The 25320-nt window shown below is 54.4% G+C and overlaps 3 protein-coding genes across 10 annotated transcripts; 2 read left to right on the top strand and 1 right to left on the bottom strand.

The window, feature by feature from the left end:
* On the top strand, positions 1-6658 carry SCRN2 (secernin 2). 7 transcript variants are annotated; one of them, XM_030541353.1, is made up of 8 exons: positions 1-161; positions 1604-1778; positions 1922-2103; positions 2368-2567; positions 3173-3388; positions 3701-3866; positions 4567-4747; positions 5087-6658. In XM_030541353.1, exons 2-8 carry the CDS (start codon positions 1605-1607, stop codon positions 5243-5245), a joined length of 1278 nt encoding a protein of 425 aa, XP_030397213.1. In that variant the 5' UTR covers positions 1-161; position 1604; the 3' UTR covers positions 5246-6658. The 7 variants fall into 7 exon arrangements, with proteins under 7 accessions (XP_030397213.1, XP_030397211.1, XP_030397209.1 ...); XM_030541351.1 differs by having other exon boundaries at positions 78-161; positions 1600-1778; XM_030541349.1 differs by having other exon boundaries at positions 145-161; positions 1065-1778.
* Positions 6628-14616, bottom strand: LRRC46 (leucine rich repeat containing 46). Its single transcript, XM_030541357.1, has 8 exons — positions 13790-14616; positions 13416-13518; positions 12823-12931; positions 11128-11174; positions 10479-10588; positions 8836-8905; positions 7507-7676; positions 6628-7126 (listed from the first exon to the last, which is right to left on the bottom strand). Exons 1-8 carry the CDS (start codon positions 13797-13799, stop codon positions 6741-6743), a joined length of 1005 nt encoding a protein of 334 aa, XP_030397217.1. The 5' UTR covers positions 13800-14616; the 3' UTR covers positions 6628-6740.
* A 513-nt stretch (positions 14617-15129) lies between these two features.
* On the top strand, positions 15130-21605 carry MRPL10 (mitochondrial ribosomal protein L10). 2 transcript variants are annotated; one of them, XM_030541431.1, is made up of 6 exons: positions 15130-15203; positions 15631-15797; positions 16887-17051; positions 17476-17584; positions 18092-18236; positions 19399-19507. In XM_030541431.1, the coding sequence occupies exons 1-6, from the start codon at positions 15164-15166 to the stop codon at positions 19409-19411; spliced, it is 639 nt and encodes a 212-aa protein (XP_030397291.1). In that variant the 5' UTR covers positions 15130-15163; the 3' UTR covers positions 19412-19507. The 2 variants fall into 2 exon arrangements, with proteins under 2 accessions (XP_030397291.1, XP_030397290.1); XM_030541430.1 differs by lacking the exon at positions 17476-17584 and having other exon boundaries at positions 19399-21605.
* Positions 21606-25320: the final 3715 nt, after the last annotated feature.

Here is a 25320-nt window from a genome sequence, read left to right as displayed (position 1 = left end):
CCGCACGGGGAGAGCAGGAAACGGCGCTGCTCCCCTCTGCCCCGGGCCCCGCTCCTGCCTTAGCAGCCTCCAGCCACAGGGCGCCGCCGCTGCCAGCTCCGAGCCGCGGAAGGTCCCGGCGGCGGGGGGCGCAGAGCGCGGAGCCGAGGCAGGGTGGACAGGTGGGGACACGCGCCTCCAGGCCCGTGCAATGCAGGCGGGGGACGTGCGGCGAGATCCCCAGGCCCGTGCAATGCAGGCGGGGGACGTGCGGGCAGACCTCCCAGGCCCGTGCAATGCAGGGTGGGGTGGGAGGTGCGGGCAGACCTCCCAGGCCCGTGCAATGCAGCCGGGGGGGGGGAGTGCGGGGAGCCCCCAGGCCCGTGCAATGCAGCCCCGGGGGGGGGGAAGTTCGAGGAGCCCCCTAGGCCCGTGCAATGCAGCCCCGGGGGGGAAGTAAGGGGAGCCCCCCAGCCCCGTGCAATGCAGCCCTGGGGGAGGGGAGTGCGGGGAGCCCCCCAGGCCCATGCAATGCAGCCCCAGGGGGGGAAGGTGGGGACAGACCCCGCAGGCCCGTGCAATGCGGGGGGGGAGGTGCGGAGTCAGGGCCGTGCAACGTGGGCGGGGGGGCTGCAGAGGGGGAGATAGGGCTGATCCATTGGCATGCTGTGGCCAGTGGGCCCTGCTGTCCCTGGGCTTCGGTCATTGTCGAGGGGGGTGTCCCCCTAGGGCATATCTGCTCTGACAATTTAATCCGAAATGTCTTTAATCCCAGTCAAAATAGCCTTTGTTTTTTGGTCCCGTCTGGCCTGGATTCAGCCAGTCTGCCTGATAGCCCCTGTTGGCAAAGGGCGGTGGGGAGCCGTTCCCAGAAGGGCTGTGACGAGGGTAGCTTCATGCAGGGGATCAAATCCCCTTTGGCACCTGAGCTCTGCCTTCCGCGTGGGACAAGCCACAGCCCCAGGCCTGAGCCACTCGACTGGGCTGAGCTCCTGCGGCTCCATCCCTGGGATGTTTTGTGACTCCTTCACGTCTGGAGCAGGGACCCTGATCCTTCTAATCCTCTGCTGGCATTTTCTTTCCAGAGCGGCGGAGGAATACGCTGCCCTCCCGTCCAGGCCTCTCCGCTGGGTTTGGGGAGTCCTCTGACCACATGATCCACGGGCCCAAGGTCATGGTGTGTTGGTCGGACTCGCCCGCCAGTGACAGGGGGCTGTCGCTGCAGGAGTCCAGCCGAGTTCCTCAGCTGGGGGTGCCTACAGGCGGGTGTTGTGGAGCCAGCAGGGCTGGAGGGGGTGACCCAGCTAGAGCTGCATAATTGGGAAATGACATCACCCTGGCAGGAGAAGTCCCCAGCCGCCCTGAGCGTGGCTGGCCTGTGCCCAGGTGCTCACCCAACCTGTGCCAGCGCATCACGGCGGCACCCCCGGCCTCAGCAGGTGGCCTTGGAATCAGTGCGAGGCAGCTGGGTGGGTGAACTGATTCTGGGAGGGCATGGTCGGGGATGCCCTGGGACTCCACCGTGAAGGGTGCCGATGGCTGGCTCGAGCACTGGGCAGGGAGACCCACTTGAGAAATGGCTGAGATTGGGTGACCCTGACTCACCTTGTTTCTTCCTAGCTAGGATGGCCGAGCAGAACCGCCCTGCACCCTCCTCCTGCGACTGCTTTGTCGCTCTGCCTCCAGCCACCGCCTCCCGGGCCGTGATCTTCGGCAAAAATTCAGACCGGCCTAGAGATGAAGTCCAGGAAGTCGTCTATCTCCCTGCTGCAACCTATGCCAGGGGGGCAAAGCTCAAGGTGAGCAGACTATGTGGCGGGGGGGGGCCCCAGTTCTGGGCGGAAGAGATGGGGATCTGAGTCCCTGTATTAAGGAGAGGGAGCCCCCTTTCTTGAAGGTCCACAACCCAGTCGTGTGTGCTTTCTCTCCCGTGCCCTCCTAGTGCACGTACATAGAAGTTGAGCAGGCAGAGAGGACCCACGCGGTGATCCTGAGCCGCCCGGCTTGGCTGTGGGGCGCCGAGATGGGAGCCAATGAGCATGGCGTCTGCATTGGGAACGAAGGGGTGTGGACCAAGGAGCCTGTTGGGGAGGAGGAGGCCCTGCTGGGCATGGATTTGGTCAGGTGAGAGTTGCCGGGCGTGGGAGACAGGTGCTATGGAGTGTTGCCGCCCCCTGGTCAGCCAGACGTGTTGAGTCCAACCCCTTCCGTTGGGCTGTGATCTGATATTTTGAGCTGCCCAGCTCCGTCCTGTGGCAGCTGCCTGATGCCCCCCACCCCTCCGGTTGTGCTGGGGCGATCCTCTGGGCTTGTGCCTGGAGAGGGGAAGAGTGCAGATCCATGGCTCCCCCCACAGCCCCCTCTCCAAAGCTGCTCTGTTTGCCGCAGGCTGGGTTTGGAGAGAGGCAGGTCAGCTCATGAAGCCCTGCAGGCCATCACGGCTTTGCTGGAGCACTACGGGCAGGGCGGCAGCTGCAAGGAGGACCCGACCCCTTTCGTTTATCACAACACCTTCCTGCTGGCGGACCGGACCGAAGCCTGGGTGCTGGAGACTGCCGGCCGGTACTGGGCAGCCCAGAGGATCCGAGGTGAGCGGTGTGAATACCCGGGGAGGCGGAAGTCTTGGATATATTGGAAGTGGGGAGTTCTGTTTCTGCAGTCCCAGCTTGTCCCAGCAGGAGGTGCTGTGTGGGAGCTGCTAGTCCAGGCTCAGCAGGGATGTTGTCTGCACAGGGATGGATGAAAAAGTCCTACTGGGAGCTGCTCTGGGACGTAGGGGACTGGATAGCTCAGATAAATGTGGAGGCTTTCACCTCTTGCTGACCAGTTCTAGTCCAGCTGAGGCTGCTGCTTACCAAACTCTGTTACCATCTGCTGCCTCTTTGGCGGCCGGTGTGATGAGTTTGGTGGGTCTCAGCCCAGTTCACATCACAGCCGCCCCCAGCCCCCTCGTTTGTGGTGCCAGCAAAAAGGCCAAGGATTGAGCAGGCCACGGCAATTCGACTCTTGTTCTCACTCCTAGAGAGGTGTCTCTCTCTGGGTCAGGCGGTTTCCCGGACGCTTACCTTACTCCTGCCTGGATTGTATTGGTGGATAGAGGTGTCAGGTCTTGGGAAGGGCCCAGGCTGGCAGCCCTCATGGCTACATTCCCAGCGGTACAATCCCTTTTAATCAAAGCCGTGTCTTGTTGCAGAAGGGACCCGGAATATCTCCAACCAGCTGAGCATCGGCACGGATATTACTGCCGAGCACATGGGGCTGAGACGCCACGCCCAGAGCCAGGGCTGGTGGAGCGGGGACGGGGAGTTCAACTTCACCAAGGTCTTCTCTCTGACCCACCAGCCCGTGCGGATGGAGGCGGCCAAGGCCCGGTACTGCGCTGGCAAGCAGCTGTTGCAGCAGCATGCAGGTGGGTGGGGGGATGGGGCTGTGCCCATGTGGTCCCTCATCCAGTTATCATCCACGTGAAGGATCAAAGCCAGCCTCCTGGCTGTTCAGTGTCTCCCTGGCCAATGGGATGGGAGCAGTTGGCTGGCAGGAGCAGCACCTAGCACTCAGGAGAGGTGTCTCTCTGGGTCATCCAGCAACCACTTGGTCTCATCTCACTGGCCACAAATATGGTGACCTAACCTGCTGCTGGTCGATGGGGAGCACGAACCAGTCCCCCTACCAGGGTTACGTACCCATTGATCTTCCAACTCTTTCCCCCTGGTGCTGCTAGGCCGCATCACGGCGGAGACCATCATGGACATCCTGCGGGACAAGGCCAGTGGGATCTGCGTGGACTCGGAGGGCTTCCGCACCACGGGGAGCATGGTGTCCATCCTCCCCCAGGACCCCGCCTTGCCCTGCGTGCATTTCTTCACAGCCACGCCCGACCCCTCCAGGTCAGTGGGGCCTGCTGTGCTTGGAAAGCCCCTGGCTCCAGGCTGTCAGAGGAGGCTGGGAGCAGTCTGTGTGTGAAAATTAAACAGGCCTGTTGTGTCTAAGGTGCTGAGGGTCCTCAACCACCAGCAACTTCCCTTAGGACGCTTGGCCCGTGGCAGGATCGGGCCCTTTGTTTGCACATTAACGTCACAAGAGCCTTTGAACCAGGAGCCCTTCCGTCCTGTTTAGCCCTTTGCCCAGCAGCAGTAGAACCAGCTGCTGAGCGCCCGTTGCAGATGTCCGAGGGGGATCCCGAGTGGAGACTGATCTGGGATTGGTTCAGTGAGAATCCAGGTCTCCAGCCTGAGGGCTTAGCCCACAGGAAGTTGCTGGGAGCTCAGGGATCGAGGCTTAAATGGGGAACCCAACAGCGTCCCAGCTGAGTCACCTTCACTGCCCCAATAGCATCTGGTCCCACTGCCCCTCTGCCGGGTCGGTGCCTGGGGCGCTCCCGCTCAGCTGCAGAGCAGGCGTTTGGTTCGAACCATGGAAGTGCTGTCGTCCGCTGTTTGCTTCCCCTGTGGGCATGAGCTGCTCAGGAGGCAGATCCCTGGCAATCTCTGGCCGAAACCCACTTTGCTGTGGAACGTCTCAGCAAGGATGTTGTGGGGCTGTAGAGACACCCCTAACAGCCTCTGCCCCCTTTTCCTGCCTGGGCAGGTCTGTATTCAAGCCCTTCATCTTTGTCGCCAACGTGACTCCAGTCCTAAAGGTGATGTCTCCGAGCTTCGGTGACAAGGACCCCGTGCAGAAGGTACCTCGATTCCAGAGCAGAGTTGATCGGAGACATGAGCTCTACCAGGCACATCAGGCAGCACTGGATCTCATGGAGACTAGCCAGGTAACTGAATGCCCCGGGCTTGTACCCTGGGGTTCTGCTTTCCTCAAATGCTGAGCAAGGCTCCTGATGGCCTCGCCTGGCACTAAACTCCCCATCACCCCAGCTTTGGGAACTTTCCCAGGGGCTCTGGGGTTCTCTCTTGGGAGCCAGCTGCAGAGCTCCCAGCAGTACAGTGGGAAGATTGGGATCGGGCTGTCTGAGATCAGCGGGGTGTTTCTGGGAGGTGGAAAGGATGGAACTAGACTCTGGACTCACTCCAGATCTACACCATCCTCATAAGGAGTGGCTTAGGCTGTGTGTGTCTCTACATCTCTCTTCTCCACTGACCCTGTCCCACAGGAGCAGGGCCAGAAGCTCCAGCAGACCATGCAGGATCTGGAGAGGCAGGGCCTGGAGGCCATGAAGGAAATGCTGGCCGGTGGTATCACCCTTGACCCAGAGGAGCTCGCTGACCTCTTGTTTGACTGTGTGGACACAGAAATCAAGTTCTACAAATAAGCCCGAGGCAGGTGGTTTCAGGGTGGGTGGGTAGGGGAAGGAGAAAGATGCTGCAGAGTTCATTGATTGTGGGCTGCACGCCTCTGGTCTTTATTGGGGGAACCCTGCAATTTTGCCTGGTGCTCCCTGACTGTGGGTCCATTTTGGGGTATTGTCTGCACTGGTTTTCTTGTCTCCATGCAACACTGGCTGCCCCCTTGCCTCTGTGTTCATTAATAGCCCTGTCCCAGGCAGAGGTGCTCTCGGACGCGGCCTGGAATGAAATGGAGCAAAGGCTCCAGTGTGGCATTGTATCCACATGAAGGGCACAACATTGTGGTCTAATACCTATCCCTAAGGGGACAGTCTGTGCCACTGGGCTGGGGGAGCGTCAGCCTGGAACAGCCTCATTTATTTATGGGACTGGGGAAGCACATCTCTGAGGGGTTACACTGATCAGTCACTGGGATGTCGTTGGCCTCCTCTTGGGAACCTGAAGCTGCTTCATCCTTAACAGAGATATATGGCCCACAGAGACTACAGGGTACACCATGCAACATAACTGGGTTGCTCAAAGCAAGGCAGAGCATTGCATTCTGGGACTTGTGGTCTTCTTGTGCTGCACAATCAGAAAGAGGAGAATAGATGTGGCTGAGCCATGGTCCACCTTCTGGCTACCCCCGGCCGCTGGTGAAAGGACACCCCCTCCCACTTGGTTTGTTTCAGAGCCCTGCCTGCCCTACCCTGTCTGGAGGTTGCTCTGTTCGCTTCCCTCCCCTGCTCTCCTTTCCGCTTGGAGCAGTTCAAAGGAACAGGAGAACCTTAATTCCCGCTGCTGCCCCGTCTGCTCTGATCCTGATTCCTAACCTCACATCCAACTGCTGCCGTTCTCTCCGGCTGTGTGAACTGGACTGGAAGTGGCTTTGCACCACTGGGATTATTGCTCTGGCATGGTGCCTTCTCTGGACCCTCTGCCTGGCATTGCCCAACCTGTAGCTGTGGACAGCCCTCCCCGGGAATGGGCGGGTGCCTGCCACTCCTTTCCTTGCACAAGTTGTCACTCCCATGAAGAGTCCAGAGCTTCAGCGGAGGTTTCAGCAGCGTGAACAGGCCTGAGCTGTCCTGAGCCAGGCTCAGCGGGACTGGGAAGGGGAGAGCCTCAGCTAGCTAGATGGAGCTGAATTTGGTGGCTGGGTTACCAGGACCCACCTTGCTTCTTCTTAAGAGGAAACACCGCCTAAGAGTTAGAGTACAGGACAGCTGGGTTCTCTCAGACTCACTTTCCCCTTCCATAGCAGGGGGATGATCCCCACCTACGTGTCCTGTACAGAGCTGGGATGCTGTGCAGGGCTAACCCCACCCCCACCAGGTAGCGCAGGACAGAAGCCCACAGGCAGACAGACTGAGGTGGAATAAAGAGGTTTTACATTTCAATCACAAGCGCCACTGTGCTGTTTTGTCCAGGCCGGCGTGGTCAGTCCCCCATGTGCCTTTGCGGGGGCTGGCTGGGCTTCAGTCACTTCTTTGCTGCTCTGGCTGCAGTTTTAACGATGGTGGAAGCCTCCCCTTTCGGGGGCTTGAGGCGGGCCCCGCTCCCACGCTTACTCTGCCCGCCAGCGCGTGGGGTGCCAGACCTCGTAGAGCCCCCTGCCTTTGGTAGAGAAAGCAGCCGAGATCCGGACTTGGGGTGCATTTCAAGCAGCCCAGGGGCTGGCGATCTCCCCCCTGAAGCTCCCTCCTCCTCTGGGCCCTTCCGGCTTCCTGGGCCCAGATCTCCTGGCAGCTGCATCAGTCTCTGTCGCTCTGTGAGCTCCTCCAGCCGGGCCTGGTGTTCGCTTAGAGCCTCCTGCCGCCTCCTCTGTGAGCGGCCAGCCAGCTCCTGCCGGAGACCCGCAAAGAACTCTGTGGGGGTGGGGGGCAGAGTGTGAAAAGTTAGAGCAATCCCCCTCTGCAGCCAGCAGACCAGCATGTGGGGCAGGCTCATTAAACTGGTTCCTGTGTGTTACGGCACAGCGTCCCCCTGGTGGCCATATGGGAACATGGTGTGTGTAGCCCTCAGCTAGAGGTGCTACACAGAAGTGCTGCAGAGCAGAGGGTTTTCCCCCCATCTCTGGAAGGTGAGGACTGTCAGATCAGCCCCTTCACCAGCACTGGTATTCACGCACACAGCCCAACCCAGCAGTCATGCCTGTGCAAATCCAGGCACAGGTGACTTCATCTGGATTTACTCATGTACCAAGAGCAGAATCTGGTCATATAGCTGACAGCAGCAGCTTGATCACCTTTGTCTGCACAGAAAGGACCAGTCAGCTCAGGGACATCATCATCTTCCTCAGAGTCACTGTCATCAGAAGCTCCCTCCTCCTCCTCCGCTGGGTCAGGGTCCCTCCAGCTGGGGACAAGCTGGGTGTCCAACTTCATGAGATGGGGCAAGGCCCCGAGCACCAACTCTCTGGAGGGACCGAAAAGATATTGTGCCTTCCAACACTGATGATCCCAAAGTGCTTTGACCACACACACACGCTCATGCTAAGTGTTGCTGCAATGCAGCTACCTCGGGGGTGGAACACAGCAGTGAACAGGGATAACTCCATATAACAGGTTTGGGCAGAAGGACAATTCTGCTATCCAGTTGAAATTACAGATGGGGAAGAATTTAGGGAGGCCGAAAGGAATTACTCAAGTTGGCATTTAGGGAGGACACCCATTTAATATCCTGGGCTCCTGCAAGATACGCCATGGGGTCTTTAGTGAGCTGGAGAGGGTAAGATGGAGATATAGCCTCTCCTAGCACCACCACAAGGCACTGGGTCAGAACTGACATGGGAAACTGCCACCACCTCCCCCAGCTCTGACATGGGAGCTGCTATAGGGGGCACCCTCAACAGATGGCCCCCACTGGGTGCAGGGAAGCCTTTAAAGATCTCTACTTGCTGGAAGGCAGAGCAGCAGCCAAGTGCAGGTGGCACAAACCAAAGGGGAGAAGGGTTAACTAAGAGAAGCAGAAGAAGGAACTGTAAATATTAAAGCAGGGCAGGGTAAGGCGAGGATCAAACGACCTCAGAGCCCAGGGTAGGAAGAATCTATTTGCATTTTGATAGAAACACAAAAAATGTCACAACAATAAGCCAACAGAAAACAACTCATGGAAGGAAGGAGCCGCTCGCCAGCTGTTGCCAGTCAATCCCTGGGCTTGTTCATTACCTCCCTTGCCCCTGCATCTCGATATGGGGGAACCCCTTGGGGGCACAGTCTTGCCCTCCACTCTGGGCACTGTGGCTCACATGCGCCAAAGTATTTAGGCTCCAGACTTCCAGTGATTTCAGTGGCAGTTCAAACTGCCACTGTAGATCTGGGCCTATCTAAATAACCCCACTCCTTGTGATGCTTAAGTGTATCCTTAGAGGGTCTCCTATTGAAGGGACAGAGCTAGCCTGAGCCGGTTTAGCAACCCCCAGCCTGCACCAGACTCACTTATGTAAGAGAAGCAGGATTAGGTGCTTGGGTCCAGATCCTCAAAGGTAATTAGGTGCTTAACTCCCACTGGAGTCATCTCTGAGGAGCTGGGCCCATGAGACAAGGGAGGGGAGATTTCGTACGCTCTCTCTCACCTGTAGCCATTCTGGTGGGTGCACCTGTTTCCCGATAAGTTCAGGATGCAGAGGGTCCAGGGCAGCTCATCTGCACAGACCAAAGGGAAGAAAGAAGGTGAGGGAGCAAAACTGAGCTCTGGCTGCTAAGTAAGTGGATGAGCTGTTAGGCTACCGGTCCACTGAAACCCTTCCACCCCTCTCTACTCTGGAGCTCTTGGAGTACTTTACAAGCATTAATGAAGCCTCACAATACCTCTTGGAGGTAGGGGAGTATCAATTCCCTTTCACAGCGGGGAAAACTGAGGCATGGGGGTGACTCTCTCAAGATCACAGCATGATTGTGTAATAGAACCCATGAGTCCTGATTCCCAGTATCCTGCTACTACATTGGTAAGCTTTAAAAACCCAGGTTCCCTTGCTCATTTCTCCCCACCACAAATCAGAGGCTGATCTGCACGTTATTGTCCCACATTGGTGCATATTACTAGAGGCCTGCTCTGGAGGGAAGAGACAAATTGTAGAATAGCTTTCTGCCCGGAGAGTGTTTCATTCCACACTTTGCCCTGGGAACACCCAGATGGATTTGTCATTAATCTGCGTGGAGCTTTGTTTTTGAAAAGCGGCGTGCATGGGAAGTGGCTACCACGCCTGAGAATTAGAAGGACATACTATTGGCCATGGCCGTCTCTTGCCTGCTTCTTGCCCAAATGAAACTGAAAAGAAACCTTAAGCTCTGATTCAGCAAAGTATGTGTTCAGGTTCATTGAAGTCCGTGGGACTTAAAACACATGCTTTGGTGCTCTGCTGAATCAGAGCTTTAACGAGGACACAAAATGTAAACGAGGCCCTGGGGTTTTATGGAAAAACGTGACGGCCTATTGGGCTGTAGCTTAGAAACCCAGCCAAGGCCAGACTACGTCATAGGACTGTTGGAATGTGATGTTGCATGTTAGCTGGATTCACAACAGCATAAAGAATTCCTTCACTCGAACACACAGTTCTTGCTTTTTAAAGAAGCTGCTCTTTTGGCAGGAGACACCGGCGCGAGCTCTCTGGCTGATTGGCATGTGTTTTTCCCCACATCGGTGTGTATCGCTGCTCGTGTTGTTGCCGTGTGTGGTGCACAAAAGAGGGAGTTAACCGAAGGCAAGACAAGAATGGTTGCTGTTCTTGCAGGGGAGGAAAATATTTGTCAAATGGAAAAGAGACTCATTAGGGAAAGAAATGGGAGTGTGGTCTAGTGCTTAGCGCAATGCACTGCTAAGCAGAACTCCTGGATCCTATTCCCAAGTCTGGGAGGGAGAGTGTATTAGTGGTTAGAGCAGGGCAGCGGTAATCAGGACTCCTGGGTCCAATTCCCAGGTCGGTCATGGACTCACTGTGTGACCTCAAGAAAGTGGCTTTCAGCGCCTTGTACATGGTGATATGATATGACCATTCCAGCGCACAGGGTGGGAGTCTTGGTTTATTCTTGCTTTGGCACCTTGGCTGGACAAGGCTAGGGATGTGCCCAGTTATCGAGAACGGCAACATTCCATGATGGATCCGCCCTCAAAGCATGTTAAGAGCAATGAGGAATAGGCAGGAGAAGGCATGGAAGAGCAGCCAACTGCGTGTGTCTGAGCCTGTCCAGCAGAGGCTGTTGCCTGCACTGCTCCTACCAGGGTCCAGTGTCTCGATCCGGTTCTGCGACAGGTCCAGGAACTGCAGTTGCCGCAGGTCCTGGAGGTTCTCCACTACCCGGATACGGTTCCCAGCCAGCGAGAGGAACCTGCAGGGCAGGAGGGGTGGGGTGGGTGGAAGAAGCTGCATCAGTGAATGCAAAGGAGAACATCAGAGGCTGGGGACTTCAGCAGCAGGGACTATATTGATCAAACCTGCATTGTGCTCTTGTGCGAGGCGAGACAGAGCTTGTGCTGATCTCAGAGGACCTGCTCCAATTCGTGCTGAAGTCAATGGCAAAACTGCCGTTGCCTTCAGTGGGAATGAAAGGGGGCCAAAAGACAGAGACAGCCGTTCTCTAAAGCAGACGCATTTACTTTGGATTTGTGCCTGAAAACTTAAAACCGGAGGGCAAAGTCCTGTGTGCCAGAGAACCGGGGCCAAGTTCTTAGGCTTAAACTGCCATGAGGCTGCTGATGTCACTGATGACACCCAATCCTCACTCCTCCCTGAGGAAAAGCCAGTGTTATCTTCTGATTGCCACGCCCATTTTTGGGAAATTCACCCCCTACTACAGCTGCAGTGCAACGGCTGCTGTTTACACATGCTCTCTGTACAGTGAATCGGGTCATTAAGAGCCCTACTTACCGGAGGTTGGGAAGGCAGCTGAGATTCTCAATAGTCTCAATTTGGTTCTGAAAAATGAAATGATTTCTTGACTAAATGAAAATGAACAATGGCACTTCACGTGTTCGCAGCGCTGAACAAATAGTAACTAGACCTGGGGTCTCCCCTGACAGTTAGCTGGGCAAGTATATTTTACAGATGAGGGAAACTGAGGCAGCGAGAGACTTGTTCAGGGTCACAAAGCAAATAAAGGACAAGGCAGAACTCCCCGAGTCGTAGTCCTGTGCTGGCTCTTCCACAGCAGGCTTCCTTCAGGGAAACAGTTCTCAGATTTATAAGGCGCAGGGGTGGGGGGAATACAAAGGAAAGAAGAATTTGCCAAAAATCAGACTAAGGGAGCAGACTCTCCAGTCAGGACGATAAGGCGTGAAACACACACGTGAGGTGGCCAAGTGTTAATCAGGTTAGATTTTCCCAGTTCTCAAACAAGGAACCTTTACATAGGAATCACTCAGCCTCTGCAAGCCTTTATGCACATGTGCAGCTTTCTTCAAGGAGGTAGCTCAGCTGAGTTCCATAAGGCACATGTAAGAGTTTCACGTGCAGATTTGCAGGATAGGAGTCTAAGGGTATGTCTACACCTAAACTGCCATGGCAGCTCTGCAGCCGATCATTGTAGTGCTTCAGTGTAGACGCTGCCGTACTCCACCTCCCTGAGAGAAAGCTAGCTTGACAGAAGAATTCTTCCTTTGACCTAGCACTGTCTCCACCAGGGATTAGGTCGGCATAGCTACATCTCCCAGAGGGTGGATTTTTCACACCTCAGAAAGCGGAAGTTAAACCGATGTAAGATCCCAGTGCAGACTAGCCCCAAGACCCCAATCCTGCAATCAGAGGTGCACAAATGGATCCCCAAATCAATGGTCTCTGCGGGAGGCTGCATACAGGGATCCCATTGCAGGTGCGGGGCCTGTACATGTACATGGTCTTAGCTCGACTGGCCATGTGGCTGAAGCCAGAGCACCAGTCCGTTATTTATTAATCCAAAAGGAAGCTCTTTTAAAGGTCAATTTAAAAGGCAGATTTTTAAAACCTGAAATGTTCTTCTTATCAGTGTAACTTAGATGGTTAAATTCCTGATTCTTCTTCCATAGCTTAAATAATTGAAAGCAAAAGAATTAAAGATCAGATTTGCTTTTCCATGGTTTTAGGTCATTTGTTTATTTTTTTGTGGTCACTTGTCTCTCAGAGTGGAAGGCCCCTAGTCATCGTGACTTTTGTTAATTGTGTCTTTCTGGACATATTCACTTTCTGGCTCTCAACGCCTGGCACAAGGCTGTGATGGTTAGGTGGCCCTTGCTGTAGGGAAATATTTAAATCAAAACACAAAACCGTGTTCAGTGATTTATTTTTTTGTATATCTCAAACTTTTCTATTAATAGTACATACTTAAAATAAAATCTCAGCCTAACACACCTGCTACTGTCTGTTTCTCACCCTTGAGGTGTCCCTCCCCAACCCAAAGCATTCTCAAGAAACTGCTTGCCAGAGGAAAGAGTCTGATCTTATTTCAAAGCCAAAGTATGTTCTTGCTCATAGTGGAATTTACTGTGGTGTGCAAAGTTTGGCTGCTGTGAAAAACCAGAGCTCATCTCCAGGGTGCTGTCTCCCAGCTTGAGAGACACATCATGTTAAAGAGCACGCTAAACGCCTTACCTCTTGCAGGTAGAGACTGCGGACCTCTCTCAGACCCTGCAGGTTGCTGATAGCGCAAATGTTCTCCCTGTCCAAGCGGATGGTTAGCAGAGATGCCAAGGCCTTGGATCTACGGAGAAAGGCGTTCAGAACAATTTTGTGAAGCCAAATTGCGGGTGTTGCTGGAATCCAAGTGCAAAGGAGATCCTTCTGAGAGCCCCTCCACAATGAAGGATCGCAGACTGCTGGGAAAGCAATTTTCAGTTCCCTTTAATAAAGCTACAACTTTATTTCCACAGACCTGCTGGGTCGTGGCAAGAGCAAAGCAGCCAGATGTGCTTAGTAATTAGGGTGATCTCCCATTACCGTGTGTGTCCCAAGTCACTACCTCTGTGCCTCAGTTTCCCCATCTGTAAAATGAGGATAATAATACTGATGTCCTTTGAAAAATCCTTTGTGATCTACTGACGAAAAGTGCTATGTGAGAGCTAGGGAGTATCATTACATCTCCCTTCCCATCTGCTAGGTTCTAGGGTGCCCACCCATTCCTCATTTTAAGGGACTCCCCTTCTTTGATCTCTGACATCCCATTTCAGCAGCGATCAGACACTCACATGCTCTCTGGGGTCTCTTTTTCTGCAGGGCAGGACAGGTTTCTCTGGGCGATGAGAGAGTCAGTGATGCTCCTCCTTTCTTCTATGGGGGTCTGCTGAAGGTCTGGAAGCAAACATAGGGGGATCCACGTTCACTTGGGGCCCCTGATCCTGTTCAGCAATGTCAATGGGAGTTCAGCTTTGGACTGCATTGGGAGCAGGCCTTGGCTAAACACAGTGAAAAACTCCTGACAGTGCTATAAATGTGGGGGCTCCACCCTGACCCCACCATCCCATCTGCACTCCTGCATGCAACCTCCTCTCACCCACAGCCCCACCCTCGAGGACAACAGTGCTCTGCTGCAGTGGGAGATCCCATTGCACGGATCACTCACCCCTGGGCATGGCCTCCGGCGGGTTCGCCAGCCTGGAGAGGGAGGGGACACGTGGCCCCTGTACCCCAGTCCCCAACTCAGCAGGCCACAGTCACAGGAATGGGGATGTGAGGAGGGGGGCAGGGGGGAGAGCTGCTTAGGGTAACTCTGCCACTCTGTGTGAAGACAGGGCTGGGGGGACAGGGACCTGAGATAGGAGCCACCAGGAAAGGCCTGGGGGCCAGAGCCTGGACTGGGGGGGCAGAGCTGGACTGGGGGATCCCCAGGAAGGGATGGGGGGCAGAGTAGGCAGGGGCAGCGCCTGAGTTTGGGTGGATCCCTGGGAAGGAACAGGGAGGCAAAGCCTGGGATTGGGGGAATCCCCGAGAAGGGTGGGGGGGACAGAGCCTGTGCCGGGGGGATCCCCGGGAAGGGGCGGCGGGGGCAGAGCCTGGGATTGGGGGGATCCCCAGGAAGGGACAGGGAGGGCACGGCCTGTGCAGAGGGGGAATCCCCGAGAAGCGTGGGGGGGACCGAGTCTGTGCCAGGGGGATCCCCAGGAAGGGACAGGGGGCAGAGTAGGCAGGGGCAGCACCTGGGTTAGGGGAGACCCCTGGGAAGGAGTGGTGGGGGCAGAGCCTGGATTGCGGGGATCCAAGGGAAGGAGCGGGGGGGAGGCAGAGCCTGTGTCGGGGGGATCCCCGGGAAGGAGCGGGGGGGGGCAGAGCCTGTGTCGGGGGGATCCCCGGGAAGGAGTGGGGGGGGCCAGAGCCTGTGCCGGGGGGATCCCCGGGAAGAAGCGGGGGGGGGCAGAGCCTGTGCCGGGGGGATCCCCGGAAAGAAGCGGGGGGGCAGAGCCTGTGTCAGGGGGATCCCCGGGAAGGGGCGGGGGGGGCACAGCCTGGGCTGGGGGGTCCCCGGGAAGAAGCGGGGGGGGGGCAGAGCCTGGGCTGGGGGGATCCCCGGGAAGAAGCGGGGGGGCAGAGCCTGTGTCAGGGGGATCCCCGGGAAGGGGCGGGGGGGGCACAGCCTGAGCTGGGGGGATCCCCGGGAAGAAGCGGGGGGGGCAGAGCCTGTGCCGGGGAGATCCCCGGGAAGGAGCGGGGGGGGCAGAGCCTGGGCCGGGGGGATCCCCGGGAAGGGGCGGGGGGGCAGAGCCTGGGCCGGGGGGATCCCCGGGAAGGGCCGGGCAGGTGGCGGGGATACACCCAGCGCGTGCCCGTTGCTAGGAGACAGGCGCTTCCGGGGTTCCCAGGGGCGGGCTCCCCCTGCCGGCTGGGAGGGCGCTGGCAGCCTCGCCGCGCGCGTCCGGCCCCTTTAACTCCCCCCGCCCCGCCCGCGCGGGGAGCGGTCCTCCAGCTTCCCACAACCCCCTTCGGCTTCTTCCCGGCTAAGATGGCGGCGGCTTTGGGCTGCCGGGCGCCCTGCAGGACGGGTAAGGACCCTCCCCCCGGGCTCCCAGCAGCTCCCCCCGCTCCTCTGACAGCCCCTCCCCATGGGGGACTCTGTCCCAGGAGCCCCCGGGGGGGGGAGCCTGGGCTGATCTCCCCCCTCCCCCCTGTAAATCCAGACACACCACACTTGGCATTTCACACTTATTGCTGCGGTGGGTCCTGATCTTCAGACCCCCACGTGACCCCTGCGCGCCCCCTGCCCCCAAATTTCAGATCCGGGTCAGAGCTTTGCATCTGGGGCTGGTCAGCTCCTGAAACGCCTCTGCTGCCTCCAGTGGCAGGGCCAGGCTGGACTTGTCCCCTAGGGGGTCCTGTTAAACATCCCAGGTCATGCTCCACCTTGGGATCACAGGCCCAGGGGCTCAGGTGTGTTCTAACTACCTCCTTCTTTTTTCTTCCCTGCCCCAGGCTGGCTGCCCACCCTGCAGATCGTCCGCCATGCCAAGTCGGTCACTCGTCACTGGAAGGCGATGCACTTTGAGCGGCAGAAACTGATGGCGGTGACGGAGTACATTGCTCCCAAACCGGCCGTCCCGGAGAAGTGCATCGCTCCCCGCATCAAAGCAGTCAAGGAGGTAAGTCTCTCCGCCCAGGTTGAGACGCTTGTTAGTTGGGCGTACCCTTGTGTGCTAAAAACAGCTGCGCAGATGATGCTTTGATGTTGCGTCTTGGACTCTTGAGCCCACAGTGCCCCCAGGCTTGAGACCCTAAGCTCCAGCCTATGTAGCTATTGTTAGCGTTCTAGCTTGAGCTCTGCTAACCCAAGTCTCTGGCCCTGGGCTGGGAGGCTTGTTCTCAGATGCAGGGTAGGCACAACCTTGCAGGCTCTGATTATTCGCTGGGGATTCGTGGTCCTAGGAAACCTTCTCGGGTTATAGTTGGTATTCCCTTTCTTATCCTCGATGCTGTTGGGTCTGGACTTCCTTTTTGTTGCTCTGTTTTTTTTTCCTATCAGCCTCTTGAGTGATAGAGACTCTGAGTGAGCCCTGTCTCCTGTATTTCTCAGCATTTCTACATCCCTTCAGCTTTAAAGTCTGATCCGCCCTTCTGTTCACTGCGTGCCTGATTCATCGGTGGTGCTGGGCATCCCAGTCACACCTGCTGAAGCAAGTATGAGCTGGAGATGTTTGGCATCTCCCAGATCAGGCATTATGCCCATGCCGTCTCCCCAGAGCTGGCCTCTTCAACCTTCATATTCTGCTCTTTCCCTTCTTTGCTCTTCATTTGTGAAGGACCCAGTCCAGCTCCTCGCTAAGTTAACGGCCCATTGATATCAGTGGGTGCGGAATCCGACCCCTAGTTCAGATGGTACCGTGGGCCAGCAGCTAAAACGGGGAACAAGGAGTCAGGATTCCTTGGTTCTATTCCTGGCCCTGCCACTTACCCTGTTTGTGACCATGGACCAGTCACTGAATCTCTGTGTCTCAGTTCTCCTATCTGTAAATGGGGGATGGTGCCCACCTCTGGGAAGCACTTTGAGGTTCTTGGATGACTGGAGCGCTATAAAGGCAGAGTTTTGCTTAACTGCTCTCTGTGCAGGCTTCAGGGTGGCACCCAGGTCCCCCCCCCCCCCGTCCCCCCCCCCCCCCGATCTAGGCTTTGATCGTTGTGTGTTTAAAAAATGTGTGTGTATATAAATATATATATGGCTCTTCCTCTCCCAGGAGAATGGCTATGCAAAGCTGTTACGTTTGCAAGTGGCAGAGACATTCCGGGACAGTAAAATGATCGCTGTGTGTCAGCACAACTTTACTCCCAGCGAGGAAATGCTGCTCATGAAACACCGCCTCAGGAAGCACAACATCCATGTCAAGTTCTTCCCTAATGAGGTACAGTTGGTGCTGCCTGGCAGCTAAATCCAACGTGGCAGGCTGCTCCTATTGGAGCGAGGTTTAGTTCTTAAGGGGGTGCAGCAAAGCCCGTGCGTGATTGTGCCCCTAGATTGCCAAAAAAAGGGGGAGGCTGAAGGTTATTGTATGCCCTTTGTTGTGGTATCTGGGTTTGTTACGTGTTTTTTTTTAAAAAAAAAAAGCCTCATGTGGAGTTAAGTGCTGTCTACATCAAAGCACCAGATGGGCTAAGATTGTGGAGGTTGGTTTCTAAGGCAAATTAATGGTTGGCCAAAAAAAGATGAACCTTGCATTGTCCTGAAGATGCACCACTAGAGGGAGCATGTTCCACAGCCAGGGCCCTTGCACCACAATGCCTTGTCCACAGCTCAACATCTAACTTGGCTCTCTTGATGTTTCATAGCAAGTGAGGAGATCTGAGGCAGCTGGGTCCCAAAACGTGGAGGGTTTCGGACTCGTTCCCCACCTGGTTCTGAATACAGTTGTGTTCAAGCGAAGTGCACTGCACACAAGTATAACATGTTCATTCTGGCCTTCCCCACTAAACGGGCTTCTGCATTTCAGCGCTGGGTGAGGCTCCTAAGCAGCCGTCAGCACACAATCTCGTCATTCACTTACTGGAGGATGTAAGTGTTCCCTCCTCTGCCTCTTTTTGGAGCACCGGTCTTTAAACACGCTGCCATGCAAGGGACTGTGAGCACTGCAGAGGGAATGTCAGAAAAATATCTGGCTACTGGGGAACTGATGGTGCTGGCCACTTGGGCTAAATGAATCCAATTTCAACATGGTTTTGTGCTGAAAAGTCCAGTTAGAGGGTGTCTGGAATCTGCTCGTCTCAGATCTCAGGGAGGGCCCAGGTCTGTTCTCATCTGGGCAGATAAAGGGCTTAATTTGAATATGAGGCTCCTGAAATGACTGTCCTTGTGGTACGTTGAAGACCGCTTCGGCCTTTTTGTGATAAATTGTGATCTCTCTCTCTCTCTTCCTTACCTCACTTACCGTTTGCCTCCCTCTTTCAGATTGTGAGACCCTACCTGTCAGTATCCAAATACAAGAACCTCCTGCCTCTCTTTGTCGGCTACAATCTCATGTTAGTGAGCCCAGAAATCAAGGTGAAGGAAATGTTGCGAATACTGAAGAACATGCCACAGATAAACCTCCTAGGTAAGGATTCTCCCTCTTGGATCAACCTGCTTGGAGAGCGTCAGATATTGTTACTTATATTACACAGGTGTCTAAAAGTGCTAACTGATGTCAGGGCCCTTTCACAACAAGTGCTGTAGTTACACTTAGTGAGAGGCTGCCCCAGCCTCAAAGAGTTTATGAACAAAAGAGAAAGGGTGGGTGGAGTAAACAGACCGAGGGAAAACAGTTTACTCAGAGTGAAGCCATACTGCTACCAGGGCTGGTGATAGAACCTGTGTCCTGCCTGGTAGTTTGGTGCCCTGTGGCCCACGCTACATCTGGGTGCATCTGCGAGGGGAAAGTTTCTGTCTCTGGGTGGTTGGCCCAAGCATCTTTGGCACAGCTGCTTTGCCCTCAGTCCCCAGCGTGTGCAAGAGGGGTTTGTGTTAACTCAGTCCAATGGCTGCCTGGCTGGTGCAGCTCCCTGATGGCAGAAGTCTGGAGGAATTGCTCCTTGGGTCTCATGGGCCAGTGACTGTACAAAGAAGTCTCTGGAGTAGAGAATAACTGTGAACCAGGCTCACAAACAGCGATACTTAGCTGGGCAAGTGGGGCTGTTTCCTGGACGGCTGAAGAGGCTGGAGCTCTTTAGGTCACTGATTGAAATTCAGTCTAGGATGGGAGCCATCCAAAGCCTTGACCACCTCATGACTGCTAGGGGGATGAATTGGCCTGAGTGCAGGTGCTCACATCACATTAGCATGCCCCTTCTCCCCCACCTTGTTGGTGAAGTTAGAGACCAGGATCACGCTCCCCTTGAAGTGGCCCCTTCAAGCCAGGTCTGAGTCACTTTGGTAGGGAAGCTCGCACTGCTGCTACCTCTTCTTTTCTGGGTCCTGTCTACTGAACTGAGCGCAGGGCTAGGAGCCAGGAACTCCTGCGTTCTTTTTCTGACTATGCCACTGATTTGTTGCCTGATCTCAAGCAAATCATATAATCTTTTCCCTTCCCCCTCTGCAAAGAAGGCATCATGGTCTCCAGGGCTGTAAATCCAGCAGCTGTCACCAGCATTAAACTCCCATAATCAAGCACCTCCCTAACGCACCTATTGAAAATAAAAGATCCCTGGCTCTCTTTCCCGCTTTTGCATCGTAGCCAGTATCTTGCACTCAGCTGTGTCTGCTCCTCTCTTGTCTTTCAGGTGCCTGCATTGACAACACCATCCTAAGCAACCAGGGGGTCATAAACTACTCCAAACTGCCCACTGTGGAAATCACCCAGGGGCAAGTGGTGGGCACTCTCTCTCTCATGGCATCCCAGATGTGTGGTCTCCTGCAGCACAGCTCTGTGCACCTCACGGCCTTGCTGGATCAGTACATCAAACAGCAAAGTGGTGGAGCTGGGGAGGCTGATGGGAAGGCCGGGGAAGGCCAGGCTGAGTTGGGGCCTGCCAAGAGTTCTGCAGGCCTTTGATGCCAGTTCCCCAGCACTCTGTTTATTAGCCACATCCTGTACATAGAGGCTTATAGCAGGGAGCCTGAGCCTGCCAGGTTTCCTCTCAGGTGGGTACGCATTAGTGGAAGAGGCCAATCGCCTGTCTAAGCCAACAACAGAATTAGCAGGAAAAAGATCCTAGGGGACTAACCTGTCAGACTGATGCTAATGGGATGTGCTACTGTTTGGGGGTGGAGTCTGCAAGGTGGGTCCAGTCCCCCTTTCTCAGCCTGGATATGTGAAGCTATTCCTCCCTCCGCTTTCTGTAAAACCCCCTCTGGTCAGTTGGTAATGGAACTGATGGATCATCCCGAGTCTTCCTCAGTGGTAAGGATTGTTCTGTGATGTGGGGAGTGGAGCAGATGGTGGTTGTAGTACTGCATGCTTTCCAACCACCACCAATCCAGCAGTGAGAATCACTGGGATCCAGGGGGGGACAAGAAAGCACATGGGGAAAGTAAGAGTCCCTGTCTCAGTTAAGGGAACTGAAAGGCAGCCACCTCTAGGGTGGAAGGCACCAACTGTTTAATGACAGACAGTAATGCTCCTCTACAATTTAAGACAGGAAGTGAAGAAGACACTGAAACAGCAGGCTATGCTAGGGACACCGAACGGAGGGATATGCCTTCACAGCAGCTGGAAAGTGTAATTCCTAGTGCAGGCAGATGTACGCACGTTAGCTCTATGTAAGGTCCCCCCCTAAATATAGCAGTGTGTCTGCTGTGGTTTGAGGTAGCCACCTGTGGGGCTAGTCTATGCATCTGTGGCCACCCTGCTATTTTTAGGTGCTGGCTTGAGTAGAGCTAGTGCACATGCAGGGTCCCAGCAGGGTATTCCGTCTCCCAGCTGCTGTGTCGACGTCCCCTTCATGGCCTGAGCACGTGTTTAACCCTAGAGAAGCATGAGCATTTTCTATGGAGACATTTTTGCTGATGGAAAATGGCTTTGTTTTTTGCAAAACAGAATTTCTTGGAGGGAGGAAGGGGGCATCTGTTCTTGTTAAACTGTGAAAGATTTTAGAGTCTTCAAATAACTCCTGAAAACATTTGAAGACAAATCTTATTTTTGTTGGAAACATTTTACAAAAGAGGGGGAAAAAGAAAACGAGCTTGGCTTTAGCTAACAGCTCTGTTCTTTCAGATGGGGCCCAACTGTAGAGAGCTTGACTATCATGGTTATTTTTCTCAGCTGGGCAGCCCCTGCCTGTCCTCCCCAGAGGAGAACCTCCTGCTTCTCCCTCATCTGTGCTTCAGTCCGGCACAGGAGAACTACAGCCCAATGCCTTCCTAAGAGCAGGGGCAGGCACCCTGCCCCACCCAAGAGCTGAGTTCCCTGCCTCCAAGTGCCACTGATTTTCCACTGAGTCTGAAACCAAACCCAGCCCTGTGTTAGCAGGAAGGGATGTTAGCAAAATAGCCTTCACAGTGTAGTCAAGTGGCAGCCAATCTATCCTCTTCGCTGCTGTTTGCAGGGTCTGGGTAGCAATGGGGAATTGAAGATGTGGAGATTTTAGCCCTGATGTATATTGGCCTAATACCACTGATGTGAGTGGACTTGTGCCTAGCTGAAGCAGGGCTGTGGATGGGATCAATCTACCGGCCTGCTGTATAAAATGCTTTGTCAGCACTGCCATTTAAACTGTTTTTGGACCAGGGTCCCTATTTTTTTTTTCTGATCGCTTTGGCTCCAAAATTGTGTGGACTGGGGCTATGCAGTAGCAGTGACAGTACTGCCTATGCCTCCTCCAGAGATGGAAAAACGCCCTGAAAGCGAGTTCTGGTGTGGGTGTTAACGGCCGCCTGTGGACAGCTCATTTGTCTGTGCTGTTGAACTGAACTTTGCAAAGCATCAGGGCCCGGCCCTGGCTGTGGGAGCGAAATGGGAGGACTCATTAATAAACATTGTTTTCTAGAATGTCTGGGCTGTGGAAGTCTTTGTCTGAGGCTTTGCTCTTAGGATTTTTACAAAGCTGTTCTCTTCCCCCCCATCCCATGTGACGACTTTGGTGGCTTCCCTTCCAGCTGCAATATGATCAGCATACTGTTGATGCCGCAGGATGCTGGCTTAAAGCCTTCTTTAGGCAGAGCACAGACCTCCCTGATCCTCGGCCCAGTGCAGGCAGGGAGAAGGAGATCCAGTCCCTTTGCCAACTCAGTCCTTGGGCTCTGCTGAGACTCCAGGCACAGGGAATCCTTCTCCCAGTAGATGAAGCCTGGGTGGCAGAGCATCTCACAGGTCTCCTGGGAGACCAAAGAACAAAGTCTGATGTTAATCTGAGCTGCTCCTGCTTCCAAGATGCACCAAACTCTCTGGATGTCAGGTGGTGATCTCTGTGATTACGTGCATGAACGCCTCTTTGAATCTGTCCAGTAAATGGGTTCAGTCTTAGCTTTAGTGAGCTAAGGATATCTAATAGTATTTAGACTTCTCCAGCATCTTCCATCCAAGGATCTCAAGCCCCTTTACGAATATTAAAGATGACGGGATTGTTGTCTGCTGGGGAAACAGGCACAGCTGGGACGTGACGTGCTCCCAGACATGGGGGATCTCTACCCAGCAGTGGCATGTGTGTGGAGTGTTGTCTGTTTCAGCTTCCCACCTACACTGATGTCAGAGTTATACTTAGCTCAGGGTAACAGGATGTGGCAGAGCCTGGAACAGAACCCAGTTCTCTGCCTTCATTTCCTGCCTGAGAACTGCAGGGCCATCCTTTTGCCTGGGAGCAGGGCCGGCCCCAGCGTGCCAAGCGTGTCCTTGGGGCGGCATGCCGCGGAGGGCGCTCTGCCGGTTGCTGGGAGGGTGGCAGGCGGCTCTGGTGGACCTCCCGCAGGCATCCCTGCGGAGGGTCTGCTGGTCCCGCAGCTCCAGTGGAGCATCCGCAGGCACGCCTGCAGGAGGTCCCCCGGAGCTGTGGGACCGGCAAGTGGCAGAGTGCCCCGCGTGGCGTGCCGCTGTGCTTGGGGCGGCGAAATGGCTAGAACCAGCCCTGCCTGGGAGGGAGCTGCTGCATCTCCTCATGAGTACCTAGATCTGCTCCCTGGGGCCTGTAGACCTGTGCGTCTACCAGGCTGTTTCATTCTCACTCCCTTTGTTATCGCTCATAGCATAAACCACTTGATATCCCTGAGCCTGGGCATTGCTATAGATATCTGGGGGGGGCCGATCCCTTCGCTACTCACGGCTCTTGTTCCCTGATATGTGACCCAAGTCCAAGCAAGTGCGGTGCTTTGCTGATTAGCAATAGGAAGACTGATTTCCCCCAGTGACCTTGGCAGGAGATCAAAAAGGGGCTAGCAGTGACACTTCTGTCCCAAGCACAGTGCACTCACGAGGGCAGCCTAGTCCCCTTCTCCAGGGAGGAGAATGTCTGCTTCATGCCTTTGCTCTGCATGGCAGCCAGGAAAGGACAGTGTATGCTGCTAATAACCCCTTTTGGTTGATTGTAGAACCCAGACATGCTTTCATCGGTGAGGTGTGGACCATTTCCCACCCTCTCCCACTGATCTGATATGGCCAGGAAAGACCCTACTGGATGGCACATGATCTGGAAACTTCAACAGTGGCATTGCATTTTCAGATTGTTCAGTGGTGCCCCACTGCTACAACTGTGGGGAAGGGAGAGGAAATACTTGGCCCCATGCACTGAAGTGGAAATTCTTCCACCTTTGGGCTTAGCACATGGAGTTTTCTGCTGGTGCTCCAATTGCAAATTGACTGGATTTTTTCTTTGCGCAATATCTGAGTGATAACAGCTCTGAAATCTGCACTGAGGTGGTGATGGGAGGGTGGGGGAGGCTTTGTAAAAAAATGGTCATTTTATATTTATTTTGATGAAAACTTGAAATATGTTCAAAGAAAAATGTTGATGCAAATAGCAAAAATATATAGATTTCGTGTACTTTTTGTGCATCTTTTTTCCTTCCAGTGACAGGTGAACAGAGAGAGCTGCTGGAAGCAGAGGTTGGTTTTAGCTATTGGATCAACAACATTCCTCATTCTCCGTCCCCCTTTATGCCCTGCAATTTAGTTCCTTGCGGTGGCTTCATCTACCTTGTATCTCTACACTTGCAGCTGTGGCCCTGCCATGCTTTCGTACTCCCTTTCAGAGATAGCTGGAGATATTAACTCTGATCTCTGAAACGCAACAGGCTTGGGTCCTGTCTGCGTGGAGAAGCCAATGTTTTCTCCACTTTACTTTGTGCTGCTGTAGCAGTTGAGATAAGGGTGAAAATTTTCTGTGCTTTTTGGCAGAAAATTGGGTTTTCAACACTAAACGTTTTTTCTTCCCTTGGCACAAGATCAAAATCCAAAATATTTAAATTCTGAAAAGCTGCCCCCAAGCCTCCTAGGAGTTGTAGTTCAGGTGCCTCACACTCCTGTTCTATGTCAGCTGAACTTCCTGGCTGGATTTCATCTCCCATGATGAACTGCCTTCCCTCACCAAGAGTGGAAATGTTGATACATCATGGGAGACCAGCCTATAGAGGTGAATGGGAGTATGAGGCACCCAAATGACAACTCCTATGAGGCACCGCATTTTGGTTCTTGGCCAAACTATGTCAGTCAGATTTTTGGCCCCAAATTTGAAATTTTCTGCTGTCTTTGAGATCAGCAGGGGGCTCTCCAGCCAGGAGTCCCTAGAGTTAAACAGCTGAGCATTGTCGGCCTGCAGGGCTTTGATTTGGGAACTATTGTGCCAGTGGGAGAAGCAAGAGGATGGAGAACTATGTGGTTAAAGCTCTAAAGTGATTCCTGGCTCTAGCGTGGTTTTCTGTGGCCTTCGGGACATCACTTGACATCGCTGAGCCTCAATTCCCACTGTGTAAAATTGGCAGAGGTTTGTGTGTGTATATTATCCTTCCCAGTTCCTACCCCACCGGGCTGTTAGGAGGCTATGTTAATTGTAAGATAATCTGACACCATGATGAGAGTGACCAGCATGACATGTCCAAAAGGGACATAGCCTCTGTGCACACAGAGTGCCAGCCCAGTTCATCTCTAGCGAGGTTCTTCGCATGATCTGGCCGACTCTCCTGTGGCTATGTCCCTTGCTGGTGATCTTATGCAACTGAAGCTTGTGGTGTCCATGTGGTCACCGGCCCAGTGTGGCCTTCCTTGGAAAATGCCCTTTGTTCTTTCATGCTAATAAACATCTCTGTCAAGACAGCCACTCAAACGGAACCATTGTTGATGGAGGTAGTTGGTGGGTTCAGCCACAAATATGCTTTTTGCTGATTTCATCCTGCCAGTTAATATGGAGCAACTGACGGGACCTTCGGTTTGTGCTTGTGGCACCTTAGAGACTAACAAATGTATTTGGGCATAAGCTTTTGTGGGCTAAAACCCACTTCATCAGATGCCCAAATAAATCTGTTAGTCTCTAAGATGCTACAAGGACTCCGCCTTGTTTTTGCTGATACAGACTAACAGGGCTACCCCCTCTGAAACTTGTTTCACCCTTGTTACCCCAGGTGACAGCCTGTTTTGGGGTCCATTCTGTTGAGCTGGTACTGCCTGGAGTGGCTGTGTGTTTGGGTCAGCCCTGGTGAGCTGGTCCTGGCCCAGGTGACAGGGTTTGGGTGGGTTCCCACTTGATCCCGTGTTGGCCTGGGTCAGGTGTGTGTTTGGG

The sequence above is a fragment of the Gopherus evgoodei genome, chromosome 23 (assembly GCF_007399415.2).
Source record: "Gopherus evgoodei ecotype Sinaloan lineage chromosome 23, rGopEvg1_v1.p, whole genome shotgun sequence".
Classification (NCBI taxonomy): domain Eukaryota; kingdom Metazoa; phylum Chordata; order Testudines; family Testudinidae; genus Gopherus; species Gopherus evgoodei.
The sequence above is the reverse complement of the archived record's forward strand: the minus strand, read 5'-3'. Positions and strand labels throughout refer to the sequence as shown.

Bases quoted from the DNA above. Each gene is read 5' to 3' on its own strand.
- SCRN2 (XM_030541349.1), top strand. From the start codon at position 1,515: ATGGCTGGCTCGAGCACTGGGCAGGGAGACCCACTTGAGAAATGGCTG. The intron at 3,867-4,566 runs GTCAGTGGGGCC...CTGCCTGGGCAG, and splicing joins GCCACGCCCGACCCCTCCAG to GTCTGTATTCAAGCCCTTCA. The intron at 4,748-5,086 runs GTAACTGAATGC...CCTGTCCCACAG, and splicing joins ATCTCATGGAGACTAGCCAG to GAGCAGGGCCAGAAGCTCCA.
- LRRC46 (XM_030541357.1), bottom strand. The intron at 10,589-11,127 runs GTAAGTAGGGCT...CCTGCCCTGCAG, and splicing joins AGCTGCCTTCCCAACCTCCG to GTTCCTCTCGCTGGCTGGGA. The intron at 7,677-8,835 runs GTGAGAGAGAGC...CGGTCCCTCCAG, and splicing joins ACCCACCAGAATGGCTACAG to AGAGTTGGTGCTCGGGGCCT.
- MRPL10 (XM_030541430.1), top strand. From the start codon at position 15,164: ATGGCGGCGGCTTTGGGCTGCCGGGCGCCCTGCAGGACGG. The intron at 15,204-15,630 runs GTAAGGACCCTC...TCCCTGCCCCAG, and splicing joins CCGGGCGCCCTGCAGGACGG to GCTGGCTGCCCACCCTGCAG. The intron at 15,798-16,886 runs GTAAGTCTCTCC...TTCCTCTCCCAG, and splicing joins GCATCAAAGCAGTCAAGGAG to GAGAATGGCTATGCAAAGCT.